This window comes from Thamnophis elegans, chromosome 2, assembly GCF_009769535.1.
Source record: "Thamnophis elegans isolate rThaEle1 chromosome 2, rThaEle1.pri, whole genome shotgun sequence".
In the NCBI taxonomy this organism is placed as follows: domain Eukaryota; kingdom Metazoa; phylum Chordata; class Lepidosauria; order Squamata; family Colubridae; genus Thamnophis; species Thamnophis elegans.
Genome location: NC_045542.1, coordinates 90,617,256 through 90,632,708, shown reverse-complemented (window position 1 = coordinate 90,632,708; position 15,453 = coordinate 90,617,256). Strand labels below are relative to the sequence as shown.

At 43.8% G+C, this 15,453-nt stretch overlaps 1 protein-coding gene across 2 annotated transcripts in view; it reads left to right on the top strand.

Annotated features, from left to right (window-relative positions):
• Nucleotides 1–15,453, top strand: part of PDGFRB (platelet derived growth factor receptor beta) — a 102,637-nt gene that overhangs the window by 66,795 nt on the left and 20,389 nt on the right. For both annotated transcript variants that reach the window (XM_032208652.1, XM_032208653.1), the window contains 4 exons: nt 829–933; nt 1,835–1,945; nt 11,433–11,586; nt 13,480–13,646. In XM_032208652.1, coding sequence (XP_032064543.1) covers nt 829–933; nt 1,835–1,945; nt 11,433–11,586; nt 13,480–13,646 — 537 coding nt within the window. The remainder of the gene's footprint in view (nt 1–828; nt 934–1,834; nt 1,946–11,432; nt 11,587–13,479; nt 13,647–15,453) is intronic.

The following is a 15,453-nucleotide window of genomic DNA, read 5'->3' as shown; positions in this document are numbered from 1 at the left end:
TGTAATGATTGTGGAAGAAACGCACAAAGTGTATTTGTAACCAATGGACACGCTTTCTACAAGATGTAGCGAAAGATTATTCGGTTTTTGTGTGTGTGTGTGTGTAATAAAAACAATAAAAAAAATTAAAAAATACAATTGAGCGAGTCCAGAGATATTTCACAAGAAGAGTCCTCCACTTCTCTGCTCGCAACAGAATACCTTATGCCACTAGGCTTGAAATTTTAGGCTTAGACAACTTAGAACTATGCCACCTTCAGTTTGACCTAAGCCTAAGTACATAAAATTATCTGCTACAATGTCCTATCTGTCAATGACTACTTCATCTTCAACCACAACAAAGCACAAGCACACAATAGATACAAAGTTAAGGTAAACTGCTCCAAACTTGATTGCAGAAAATACAACTTCAGAACAGAGTGGTCAATGCCTGGAATGCACTACTTGACTCTGTGGTTTCTTCCCCAAACCCCCACAATTTTAAGCTTAGACTGTCTACTGTTGACCTCACCCCATTCCTAAAAAGATCTGTAAGAGGTGTGCATAAGCACACCAAAGTGCCTACCTTCCCTGTCCTGATGTCCCCATATATTTGTATCCATTTCATGTATTCATAATCATGCTTATACTTACATCTGTTATCTTATACATGCTTGACAAATAAGTGAATGAATAAAAATAAAGAAAATAGAAAATGTTTGTAGTTAAGAGAAGTTGGTGTATTTTATTTTAATTTGATCAGAATTTTTGACTGCTGCAATCTTGTTATGCTCAACTGTTTTATAGGAAGCAAAAATTACAAAGCTATTTGATGTTCTGTTGCTGCAGGGCGTACGTTGGGCTCTGGAGCTTTTGGCCGTGTGGTGGAAGCAATTGCTCACAGCCTCAGCCATTCCCAGTCCACCATGAGAGTTGCTGTGAAAATGCTCAAGTGTGAGTTTGGACCGTTTCTTCTTCCTCCCAGCACATGGAAATACAAATAATCATGCTGGCTTTCTCCTTTAGGGTGGTTAACAATATGTTGTCATATTCATTGCTTATCTTCAGTAGTGGCCAAAATTGTGGAAACCTTTTGGGAAAAGTGTATAGTATTTTTGAGGTTTGATGGCTAATAACACCACTTTTTTTGAGTAGTAGCATAAAATTATATATCAATGGAAAGATAACTTAACTTAATCAAGAATGTAATGCAATAACTTTTATGGAAGATTTGTTATTAGAATAGAAGAAAGAAAAAAAGTGAAACACATGGAAAAAAAAGAGATATACAAAAATTATCACGTCAATTAATACTTACTTGGGTAACCTTTAGCATGAATTACAGCCTTACAACATCTTCCAACAGAGCGAACCAAATCTTTTAGTTCTGCAGCTGTTATAATGTGAAACCAAGATTGAATGATTGCTTCTATTAACTGGGTTTTATTGCTGGCTATATTTGGCTATCACTTTTCATAGAATACAGATAATTGAACAATCTTTCTTGCGTTACATTCTTGATTAAATTATATTCCCATTGAAATGTACTTTTACGGTACTACTGCAAAAAAAAGTGATATTATTAGCCAGCAAACCTCAAAAATACACTTTTCCCAAAAGGTTTCTACAATTTTGGCCACTAATGTACCTTCCTATTCAATTATCTTTGGTAGCAATCCCATGGTATAAATAACTGTGTCCTTAATGTATACTGTTATCTAAATAATAGCTTACATGATTAATCTGGTTGAGTATCCAACGAGATCATCCCAATCTTCCTTCATGGATACGCCCAGTGTGGACTGCATTTTAAAGAAATAACTGTATTTCATTACTGTATTCATCCACCCTACAGCCACAGCCCGAAGCAGTGAAAAGCAGGCTCTGATGTCAGAACTGAAGATCATGAGCCACCTTGGGCCTCACTTGAACATTGTCAACTTGCTTGGTGCTTGCACCAAAGGAGGTACCGTTTTCATTTTAATCTCTTCAACCCGGATGCCTGTCTCTTCCGTTGCCATTTGCTTCCACGTACTGGAATTGCTCTCTTTTGAATTGGCGTGGAGTTTGGCAAATAGATGAAGATGTTCATGTTTTCATTACTTAATGAGCTATTCCTGTATGACTATTTTCTGAAGAGGACATAACCTGCCTTTTATCACCCTCCCAATTTCCATCCAGTGCAAATAAGAACACTACCATTTACCTCTTTTCAAACCACACATATTTCAGTTTCTTCATTAGAATGTGGACGTTTTTTTAAACATCTCAGTTTAATATACAGCCATGGATTTCCCGGGTGGTCTTCCATCCAATTACTGATGACAGTTAACTATGTTTAGCTTTTCAAGATCAGCCAAGGCCAGTTGTGTGCTACCACTTAGTGAGTGCAGTTTGAATGAAACCACCTTTGATGTATAATGAAAGCTCTGTTAGTTTTATTGAATCCATTATACCCACAACTTTATTTGCTACTTTTAATATTATAGAGACTGTCCTGATCACAAAATAAATTCAAATGTTAATGGAGATTAGTTCTGAAAGTCCTCTTTTCTAAATGCATTGCATTAAAATTGCTAGCTGTCTTTCAATTATGCTGATAAGATTATGTTAATAGCCAGGTTTGTAAATAACATGATCGTCATCTGATAGAGCTACTGCCACCTACTGAAATGTTTAAAATCACATTACGGTTTACGGTTAAATCATAACTTGCCTGTCCTGCCTACTTTTCCTGGTTTTGAACAGGTTCCAGTGTTAAGGGAGATATGCTAAACTATGTAATTTGTCAGGTATTTGCAACTCTTAAAGAAAAAAGAAACATGAAAGCAGTGAGAGGACAGGGTACCAGGAGCTGGTTCATATGCTCATCCAGTTAAAAGTTCTTGCTTTGTAGTGGAATAGTCAGCAGATGGCAGATGTGTGATATAAATGCTCCAAGAGACAGCAGCACAAATCTGTCTGTGCAATCAATATGTGCTTGATCATTTGTTTATAATCACTATTTTATTTTAACCTGATTGCAATTGCAATCCATATTGATTTGATCATATAGATAAATATATAGATTATATGGATTCAGATATATAGACACACACACACACACACAAACAGACACACACACATGTGTTTGATCTATTTATATGCAGGACTCCTTGTGTCTCTTCATTGGGAAAAGGAGTTTTGTGTTTTCTGTTCCACTACTTAGAGAAGAATATCAACCAATAAGCGTATGAATTGACCCATCTGCTGTAAGGAGAGGGTAATTTGGCCATCAGATATCCCCAAAATATCAACCCATTGTATTATTCTGATACTTGGCAATAATAATGATCTTTGACATCAAATTATTGGTTTTTAATAAAGAAAATTAGACCTATATCTGGGAAATATCAGGGTATGTGTTACGTACGGAGGGATATCGCACAGATTTGCATGTCACCACTGACTGGTTCACCAAGCAGTGGGAATTTTAAAGCGCTGTCAATGGCTGGCTAGTCTGCCAGAGTTCCTTACATAGAGAGCTCCGGCAGTCTGCCGGCAGTTCGTATTGCAGTGGCTAAGGAAATAAAAGGTGCTGAAGGTTTCTGTAGCCCAGAGTCTATTCATTGTGCATCGATCTGACACAGGAGATAAAGGACAAAAGATTTGACCATCCACCTCATGGCATCCACGGTCATCTTACAGCAAGTACGACCCTGCTCTGGCATCACACACATCCCCTGCACGAGCAATCTTCAGCCCACAATCCGAGGACTGGCACACCTACCTGGGATGGTTCAGGATGTTCCTGGAGGCGAACAACTACCAGGATCTACTGGAGAACCAAGATCGTGCCATTCCTCACATACTGTGGCACAAAAATCTATAAAATAGTGCAGACACTGATCGCCCCTGCCACTGTGGAAGCCACAACATAGACAACGTTGCAGAAGACCATTTTGTCCCATCAACAACCCCCATGGTAAGATGCAATGAATTTTATCATGGGCACCAACAGGAGAGGGAAACAATGAATGATTTTGTGCCAGGCTACGGGAGATTGCCACCAAGTGCGAATTCATCAACCTGGAGGAAATGATGAGGGATAGGATCTTCCTGGCATGAGAGACCTATCTCTTCAAGGATGCCCAATTTAGGGTAGTTCTATGGCTTGTGCACATTGATTTACAATATCTACGAGCCAGAGCCAACAAAACTTGCTCCCCCCTGACTCTCAACCAACAATAATTGAGGATGGCTTCCTATTTTTATACTTTAACCATTCCCAAGTATAAAAGAGCTTTTTCCCTAGCTCGCTTTAATGTCTTGCCCTCAGCACTTTTGGATGGTCATTTTTAGAAGCTCCCGATTAACGAGCGGCTATGCCCTTGTGACAGAGCCGAGGTTGAAACTGTGGAGCACGTCCTTCTATTTTGCCCCATGTATAACACAGACAGATCTAAGTTACTGTCTCTTCTTGTAATCACCCCTTCTAGACCTAATGGCTGTAATTTGTTTGTATATTGCCTTGGAGATGGCTCCTCATACATCACCTCTCAGGTTTCTAAGAGCTGAAACCATTAGAGGAGAATGCTGTAACTTCCCTTAGTCAAGCTTTTGGTGACTGATTGTTATAATGCTATGATCAATTCCCTTATGTCTCTTTTATAGTACTTGTGTTTTGGTCTGTGACCGTAAATAAAGTATATATATGTATGCATGTATGTATGTATGTATGTATGTATGTATATATATACATACATATATACATACATATATATATATTTATATATATATAAAAATATAACCCACCCTGTACCAGCCTAAGCCCACAATGGGACAGGGAAGATCATCACACATGCGTCCTGGGCCCCAGGGAAGGAAGAGCCGAGAGGAGCAGCACCCAACTCCCAGAGACCTCAACCAAACCACTGTGGGACATTCCCGTATGATTTAACCTAGACCCCAGTGTAACTCCATCAGGCTCAGACCCCAAAGGTTCCCATTTGTTTTATGGCCCAAGGTGGACGAGCAACTGGATAAGCTCATTGCCCAAGAGATCCTGGTGCCAGTAGATCATGCCACATGGGAGAGACCCCAGTAGTCACCCCAGTCATGTCAGATGGCTCAGTCCACCTCTGTGCAATTATAAATGCACTCTGAACAAAGTCCTAGAGCAGAGCACATATCAGTGCCAGTGATGCTACATCTGCTGCATTCACTGGGGAATGGGAAAGTTTTTGTCAAATTGGACTTGGCACAGGCCTAACAGCAATTACCAGTGGACGCCGCCATTGCAGAGGCCCAAACAATAGTTACAGGGGGGACATTCAAATGCACATGGCTATAATTTGGAGTTAGCGTGGCCCCAGAACTTCCAGAGCATGATAGAGCACTTCCTACAGGGAATTCCAGGAGTGGCATCCTATTTTGACGATGTCCTCATCTCGGGGAAATCCACAGAACAACTTATGGCTCCATTAGGAGAGAGCGTGGGGAGGTTCCAAAAGAAAGGACTCAAAGAGGAAAAGTGCAAAATCGGCGTAAAACGAGTAGAGTTTCTAGGCTACTTGATAGATGGGTCAAATATCCACCCCAAGGACAGCAAAGTATAAAAGAAGCCCCTACCCCAACCAACAACCGAACTGCAAATGTTCCTGGGGCTATTGAATTTCTATAGCATTTTTCTAAAACAGAAGGCAACCATTGCTGAACATCTCCAGAAGCTGCTGGGGAAGATGCCATTGTGGAGCTGGGGACAGAAAGAGGACCAAATCTTTGCCACAGTCAAGGAACTTCTATTGTCTGATGCCATCCTCATCCAGTACAATGAAACTTTTCCCTTGCTGATCACTTGTGATGCATCCCCTTTCGGAATTGGAGCCGTCCTCAGCCATTGATTGCCAGATGGTTCAGAAGCCCCCATCACCCCATCCACAACACTCAAAGATACTTTCACCAGTGGAAAGAAATTACAGCCAGATCGACGAAGAGACACTGTCTGCGGTGGTGGGCATCAAACACTTCCACAAATATGATTATGGGAGAAGTTTTGAACTCCTCACTGATCACAAACCATTGCCAACAAATCCCGAGCTACATGTCACACAGAATGACCAGGTGGTCTATCTTCCTGACCGGATACAACTACAAGCTAGTCCACCGCCTGGGAAAGAGCATCAGTCATGCACACAGTCTCAGCCATTGCCCTGTGCCTGACCTAGTAGAAGACCCAGTGCCCATCTCACAGATCCTAATGATTGACATTGACCCAACCAGCCCAGTCACCTCCATCGACGTTGCAGAACACACCAGGAAGAACAAGACCATGCATAAAGTTTTGAACTGGGTTTTGAGGGGGTGGCCGCAAGAGAAGTTGGGAGACGAATTTAAAAGCTTCCAAAACAAACAGCTCAAACTGTCAACAATTAAAGGGTGCATGTTATCGGGGAAAGAGTCATAGTACCTCAGAAATTAAGGAAGCAAGTTTTAGAGATGCTGCATGTGGGGTGCCCGGGGATCGTGCGCATGAAAGTGCTGGCTTGGAGCTATATTTGTTGGCCAAATTTGGACCAGGATGTTACAGAGTGGGTGGTCACCTACAGGCCCTGCCAAGAGACAAGACCAGCACCCCTGCAAACACCTGTCCAAAAGTGCAAGACCAATCGTGGGCCAAACCTTCCTGATCGTGGTTGATGCCTACTCCAAATGGCTGGAAGTAGTGACCATGTCAACCACCACAATGGAGGCCACCATCAGGGCACTCTGGAGAATCTTCGCAATCCACGGCCTACCAGATGTGTTGCTGTCTGACAACTGACAGCTAAAGCCATGGAGTTGTTCCTTATGGAGCAAGGCATCTGACGCACCTTGATCGCATCGTTGGAGCGATGGACAGGCAGAATGAATGGTGAGAGACTGACCAAAGAGATGCTCACCAGAATGGGGCCCAGCAACTGGCAACAAAAGATCAGCCAGTTCCTGTTGGCACAACACATCATACCCAGTGTGACTACCAACAGAAGCCCAGCTGAGCTATTGATGGGATAGAAATTGAGGTCTTGATTGGACCAGCTGCACCCAAACTACTACTCTGAAGCACCTGTGGAGTCAGCCCAGAAAATCAGATCTTTCGCAATAAACAACAGGTTGTTCACCCATAATTATGCAGGATACTCAACCTGAGTGAGGGCCCAGGTAGTGACAGTTACCAGGTCCAAGTCATACCAAGTAGAATTAGAGGACGGCCGGGTATGGAAGACCAACTCCGGAACAGACTGGGGGACTCTGAAATGAGGAATCAAGGCAGCCAGGAAGCCCAAACAGACTTGAGACTGGACCCCAAATGGCCAGAGCCTCCACCCTGCAGAGCATACACACCCAACACAGAAGAGGTCGGCAAACAAGAACCAGCCCTACATACAAGGCATCACAACAATCTATTCTCAAACCTGAGGAAAGAAAGTGGACACTTATCTGGGGATGCTGGTGTCCAGCGACGGGAGACAGGATGGAGGAGCAGGCCAGAATTCAACTCGCAGCACAAGGAGTTCCAGGAGGTTCCATCCCAAAATCCCTGAACGACAGCAGGCCTGACTTCACTGGCAGAAGCCACAGGAACAACTGAATTGTGGAGGTCCAGTAGGAACTCTAAACATCCTGCCTACTTTTGGGACTACGTGACTTGCATCAGCCATGGATTGGACAATGCTCAGTCTAGGAGGGGAGGGGTGTTACGTATGGACAGATGTCACACAGATTTGAATGTCACCACTGATTGGTTTGCCAAGCAGCAGGAATTTTAAAGCGCTGTCAGTGGCTGGCTAGTCTCCTGGAGCTCCTTAAATAGAGAGGTCTGGCAGCCTGCCGGCAGTTCATATTGCAGCGGCTAGGGAAATAAAAAGTGCTGAAAGTTTCTGAAGCCTAGAGTCTATTCATTGTGCGCCGATCTAACAGTATGTTTACAAGTTTCTACAAAAGCATGCAGTGCCATTTTAACACTCTCCCGGAGAAAACTCCAGAGACCGTTGCTGAGCGTCACATAACTCAGATTTCAAATGAAAACTGGGGGTTGAGTCCGTTTCAAGATACCGAGGGGAGAAAAGGAACTGGGGTAGATCAGAAAAGAATCTTCCCTGGTATTGAGGTCAGGCTGATAGGTCTGTAGTTTCCTGGATCTATTTTTTCGCCCTTTTTTGAAGATGGGAACCACATTAGCTGTTTTCTGGCAGTTCCCTGGTGCTCCAGGATCTCTGAAAGATATAGTTCAGTGGTTCTGAGATCTCGTCTGCCAGTTCCTTCAGAACCCTCGGGTGTAATCCATCCAGTCCTGGTGATTTGAACTCATGCACAAGGAAGGAAGATGGCTGCCTGAGCTCTGTTGCTCAGGTTTTGAGAAAGGAAATAACCAAATTACATGGAACCAAAGCCCTCCCCTCGCTTCTCGAGTCAGTAGCTGATCTGGCAGTTGAGTTCCCCAGACTTATGATACTGGGGGACTTCAATCTGCCTTCGCTCGGTGAGCACTCTGATGGAGCGCAGGAGTTCATGGCTTCCATGACAGCCATGGGCTTGACTCAAATAATCCAGGGCCTGACTCACTCAGCGGGTCACACACTCGACCTCGTATTTCTCTCGAAGCAGTGGAGTTGTGATCTTGGTTTGAGGGGTAACGAGATCTTGCCCCTGTCTTAGTCGGACCACTTCCTACTGAGGCTCGACTTTCGGAGACCAATCCCCCAATGTAGGGAGGAGGAGCCGACTAGGTGGTTCCACCCCAGGCATCTTATGGATCCTCAGGGTTTCCAGATGGCGCTTGGTGTTGTGCCTGATACTCTCGCCCGCAGTCCAGTGGAGACCTTAGTTGCTGCTTGGAACTCAGCAGCGTCTGAGGCTCTCCACCGAATTGCGCCTTTATGGCTGATCCGCAGCAGTGGATCCAGGAGGGCTCCTTGGTTTACCGAGGACCTCAGGGAGATGAAGCACCAAAAGAGATGCTTAGAGCGCCGCTGGAGGTCCAGTAAATCCGAGTCAGACCGAGCACTGTTAAAAGCTTGCATCGGAGCATACCTTCTGGCAATCCGGACAGCTAAGAACACCTATATTGCCACTCTGATTGCGTCCGCTGAGTCATGCCCTGCCACCTTGTTTAGGGTAACCCGCTCCCTCCTGAATGGGAGGGTTGCAGATAATCCCTTACGAGGTAGAGCGGAGGAGTATGTCCAGTTCCTCGCGGACAAAGTTGCTCGGCTTCGGATAGACCTGGACTCCAATTGCGCAGAGCCAGCCAGGGTACCGGGGGAGGGTCTTGAGCGACATCTCTGGACTGACTTTCAACTTATTACTCCTGATGAAGGCCATGGGAGCGGTGAGTGCTGCCACGTGTGCACTGGACCCGTGCCCCTCCTGGCTGGTCGCGAACAGCAAGGAGGTGACATGGGGCTGGATCCAGGCAATAGTGAACGCCTCCCTTCGGGAGGGCTTCTTTCCTCCACCATTGAAGACAGCAGTAGTGAGACCCCTCCTGAAGAAGCCATCTCTGGATCCAGCCATTCTGAATAACTACCGTCCAGTCTCCAACCTTCCCTCTGTTGGGAAGGTTGTTGAGAAAGTGGTGGCCTTTCAGCTCCGACGGTCCTTGGATGAAGTTGATTATCTGGATCCCTTTCAGTCTGGATTCAGGCCTGGCTTCAGCACGGAAACTGCTTTGGTCGCACTGACCAATGATCTCTGGAGAGCCAGGGATGGAGGTCACACCTCCGTCCTAGTGCTTCTTGACCTCTCAGCGGCCTTCGATACCATCGATCATGGTATCCTTCTGTGACAGTTACGAGAGGTGGGGGTGGGAGGCACCGTCCTTCGGTGGTTCTCCTCCTACCTTTCGGACAGGTCGCAGTCGGTGTTGGTCGGGGGGCAGAGGTTGACCCCTAGGCCCCTGAAATATGGGGTCCCACAGGGTTCGGTCCTGTCCCCCCCTCCTGTTTAACATCTACATGAAGCCGTTGGGCGAGATCATTCGGCGGCACAGGATAAAATACCATCAGTATGCAGACGATACCCAGTTGTATCTGTCCGCCCCGTGCCAACTCAGTGAAGCGGTTGACGTGATGTGCCAGTGCCTGGAGGCTGTCAGGGTCTGGATGGGGGTCAACAAGCTTGCGCTCAATCCAGACAAGACCGAATGGCTGTTATGTTTCCCTCCCAAAAATTTGGCTAGTATTCCATCACTCAGGCTGGGGGGTGAAATTTTACGCCCCTCAGACAGGGTTTGCAATTTGGGAGTCCTCTTGGACCCACAGCTGACCTTAGAACATCATTTGTCGGCTGTGACCTGGGGGGCATTTGCCCAGGTTCGCCTGGTCCACCAATTGCGTCCCTACCTGAACCGGGAGGCACTCGCAACAGTCACTCATGCTCTCGTGACCTCAAGACTGGACTACTGCAATGCGCTCTACATGGGGCAGCCCTTGAAGAGTATTCGGAGACTTCAACTCGTCCAGAATGCAGCCGTGTGAGCGATTGTGGGTGCACCTCGGTACACCCACGTTACACCTATCCTCCACGAGCTGCACTGGTTACCGATTGGTGTCCGGATATGCTTCAAGGTGCTAGTCATCACTTATAAAGCCCTTCATGGTATTGGACCTGGGTACTTGAGAGACCACCTGCTGCCAATTACCTCCCAAAGACCCATTAGATCACGCAGATTAGGCCTCCTCCAGGTTCCGTCTACCAGCCAATGTCATCTGGCTATTACCCGGGGGAGGGCCTTATCTGTGGCAGCTCCGGCCCTTTGGAATGAGCTCCCCCCAGAGATCCTTGCCCACTCTCATGGCCTTCCGAAAAGCTGTTAAAAAAAACCTGGCTATTCCGGCAGGCCTGGGGTTGTTGACCTCACTGCTGAGGTCCAGCCCCAATCAGATTGGGTGCATGGGTGATGTTTTAAATTGTTTTCTTTATTTTTTTATTAATTACTTTTCTTCACTTTGTAAGCCACCCGGAGTCCTCCGGGATTGGGCGGCCTATAAATCTATAAATAAATCTATAAATGAATGAATGAATGAATGAATGAATGAATGAATGAATGAATGAATGAATGAATGAATACATAAATAAACCTTGAAAAAAGACCAATATCTTTCTCAGATACAGAAAAAGAGTTGGAAGTCTACTTCCCACATTTAAGGAATACTGTTTTAACTTGGACTATATTCACTACACCTGTGAAATTCCCCCAAAATACATGCTTCGCTAAGTAAAATGTTCCATCATGCAAAAATCTAGTATTTAAAGAAGAAATATTCTAGATGAGCTTTTGTTTGGAAATGGTAGTCTTGAAATTTAGTGGAGCATTCAATTATCTCAAGACCCCAAATGAATGCTTGTAAAGACTTGCAACTTCAGCAAGTCCATCATTAGTTTATGACAAAAAAGGGTATTCTCTAACTTCCTGAAAATGACCTTCTGTACAGGTCCCATCTACATCATAACCGAATATTGTCGCAATGGAGACCTGGTGGACTATCTTCACAGGAACAAACACACCTTCCTGCAGTGCTACAGTGAGAAGACCAAACAAGAAGCAGAATTATATGGGAATGGCATGCGTCTGGACCGGCTGCAAAGGTGCCTATAAATCTAATTACAGTATCTGTTTACATAATCATACCCAACTTAAATCAATAGCGAGTCTAAGTTTATAAACACAAATATAACAAATCACAAAGCCCACAAAATAGAATCATATGCAAAAATTCACTGAAAAACCAGAATAGATTTATTCTTTGATGTGCCACAGCACTGGAGATTAGGAGTTTTGTGTTCTTCCCAAACCCTGCTTCTTCTAGTTATAATTTTCCTGGTACTCTGAAAAAGAACTTTGGGGATTACTTCCTCTTTATATATAAAATACAATAAAAGTCAATTCAACTCAGATTGTACTTATTCATTTTATGTTATTTTTTTTAAAAAATTACATCAGATTTCTCTCATCTTGGGTTCCAAAGGGAACTGGGAGATATCCTGGTAGTTCTACTGCACGATCCTACTGAAGCCTTAGTAGCATCCTGGAACCTAACGGAGTTCCAAGCTTAGAGCTGCTATTAAGGTCTATCTCATACAAGTTAGCCTGGTGAAACACCATTACTTCTCTTCCCTTAATGCATCCCCAGTGTGTCACCTATCAGTTCTGTACTGGCTCACCCAGTCCCTCCTAGGACCAAGGTGCTCAGATGATCATCTTCAAGGCTGTACAGTGAACTATGTTCAACTCCTGATGAACAAAGTTGCTCGGATTCATTCCGAGTTTCTTCTCATGCATAGAATAAATCCATATGACATGCTGGGACATTGCCTAGTTACTTGGGAATGGTTTGACCCACCAGCCTGGACAACCTTCATCCAGTTTCCAACCTCCCCTTTTTGGTGAAGGTTGTAGAAAGGCCTAGCACTTTCTAAGGGACTTGGATAAAATGTTATCTAGACCCTTTTCATTCAGAATTCAGGCCCAGTTATGGGATGAAAACAACATTGGTCACACTTGTCAATGATCTTTGGCAAGAGCAGGATGGGAGTAGTGCAACCATCCTTACTCTCCTTGACCTCTCAGTGACTTTCGGTACCATCAACCATGGTGTCCTTTGTGGGTCAGCTATGGGGGCTGAGGCTGGGTGGCACAGTTTTGTGCTGGTTTGGCTCCTTTCCCCAAGGACAGGTGTTAATAGGAAGTGAGAGGTCCAGCCCTATTATGCAGATAATAGCCTTAAATTACTGATAATAGGCCGCCTTCTGCCGATTACCTCCCTCCGACCGATTAGATCGCACAGACTGGACCTCCTCCGAATCCCATCCGCCAGTCAATGTCGACTGGCGACTACACGGAGGAGAGCCTTTTCTGTTGCAGCTCCGACCCTGTGGAACGACCTCCCCGTCGAGATCCGTACCCTCACCACCATCCAGACCTTCCGCGCAGCCCTCAAGACCTGGCTCTCCCATCAGGCCTGGGGATAGGTTCCCAATTTACCCGCCCGAGTGTTGACTGTTGAATGAAAGTTGTGTTTTATTATTTTCTTCTGTTCGCACATTGTTTGTCTTCTGATATTGCACCCCCTTCCCTGTGATTGTAAGCCGCCCTGAGTCCCCTCAGGGAAAAGGGCGGCCTATAAATCTTAATAAAATGTCTAAAAAAATGTCTAAAGATGCTTCATAACTCAGATATTTGACCACATGCACATTCTGCATACGTCTCAAATACAGTAGTCTTTGATTCAGTCTTGTTGGTAAATAATGTGTGTATAAATCACAGCACTTAATTTTCTTTTCCTCTGTGAAATAATTCCTCTTGCATTTGTTCCTTTTCTTTGCCTATGGCCAGCTTTTACTATTGCAAACAAATAATGGGGAAAGAAAACACTGTTAAGTTTTGATTCTTGCCTTCCTGATTTTATACTAGAGGGGACTTATTATCAGAAAACTGTTCTAAGGGAACAAACGGTTTAAAGAACTGATCCCTCTTCACAGCCATGCATCCGGATCAATAGAAAGCGATGGGGGCTACATGGACATGAGTAAGGATGAATCACTAGATTATGTGCCCATGTCTGACATGAAGGGTGAAATCAAGTATGTAGACATTGATTCTTCCAATTATGGCGCGACCTATGAGCTGGACAGCTATTCGCCATCAGGTAAGAGATTACCGAAAAACAGTTTGCATAAATTAAAAAAAATGAAGGTTTGTTCATTCTTAAATGTTTCATCCAGTTGAGAAGTAGTTCTCAACTTATGACCATTCATTAAGTGGCCATTCAAAATTACAACAGTGTAGAACAAAAGAATTTACAAGCCTGTGGCCAAAGTTGCAGCAATTGCAGGGCCCTCGTGGCCATTATGGGATGGAAACAGCATTGTCCACACTTGTCAATGATCTCTAGCAAGAGCAGGATGGGGTAGTGCAACCATCCTTCTTCTCTTTGACCTCTCAATGACTTTTGGTACCATCAACCATTGGGTGGCAGCTATGGGGGCTAAGACACAGTTTTGTGCTAGTTCGGCTCCTTTCTCCAAGGAAAGGTGTTAATAGGAAGTGAGATTTGGGTGTACCTTTGGAGTGTGTGCATGTGTGTGTCTCCGCTACTTGGAAAAAAGTGGACGCACCTTCCATGACTTTCGTTAAGAGGGTGGTGAATGAGGGAGACTCCTGGTGTGTTGGAGCCATTTCAGGGCGAAGGAAAGTAAGCTTCACTTTCCACACAACTTAGACTTCATTATCCTGCTGAGGGAGAAAGACTCTTTGCGAGGCGTTAACAAAGAAATTGGGTATCCAAACTGTCAAAAAAGTCAAATTTCTTGGTATACATTTATCTGCGAGGTCTGTGACCATCAAAGAAGATAACTATACTAATTTGATCAATAAAACTAAGAAAGACTTAGAAAGGTGGAAAAACCTACAACTGTCCCTGATGGGTAGGATCCCAGTCATAAAAATGAATGTATTGCCAAAATTTCTTTTCCTATTTCAGAATATTCCCATTAAATTAGAAAAAGGTTTTTTTAGGGATTTGAATCCACTGGTTTCGAAATGTATTTGGCAGGGATAAAGAATAAAACTCAAAACTATGCAAGACACTAAGGAAAAATGAGGATTTGGCGTACCAGATTGGGAACTTTATTATACTGTGGCCACTCTAACATGGCTAAGAGAATGGATAATGTTGAGAAATAAAAGATTACTCAAATTGAAAGGTCATGACCTCCAAGTAGGATGGCATGCCTTCCTTTTGTATGAAAAAGGACCTGCACATAAATATTTCAGTAGACATTATATCAGTCCCTCTTATTAATATGGAACAAAACTAAACATGACCACTACACCAAAATACCTATTTGGCTATCTACGATGGAAGCATACATACACTCAAATTTAATTAATATGGAAAATATAGTTACATATAAAGAGTTATTGAACAGACAGCGGGAGATCAAAACTAGATTAGAATTGACATCACAAGGGGTACAAGTAGAATGGTGGCCTTATTTACAGATACAGTCAAGGTTTGCATAGGATAGGAAGAAGGAAGGTATTGCCAAAGATTACACAACATTAAACTTCTGATACAGACAGAAAACAAGCTTATTGACGTGTTGTATAGATTTTTGTTGGAATACAATCTAGAGGAGGAACATGTCAAAGAAACTATGGTCGCCTGGGCAAAAAATTTCGGTTACAGTGTGGAATTGGCTAAATGGAAAAAACTTTGGATACTTAATCAGAAACTAACAATGGCTACGGCAAATAAAGAAAATCTTTATAAGATATTCTATAGATGACATCTCCCCCCACCCAGCACGGCTCTCCAAAATGTTTAAAAATCTGGCCCCAAATTGTTGGAAGTGTAAAAAAATACCAGGCACTTTTTATCACATGTGGTGGACGTGCAACGAGGCCAAAAAATATTGGAAAATGATTCAATCATGGTTAGAACAAATGGTGGG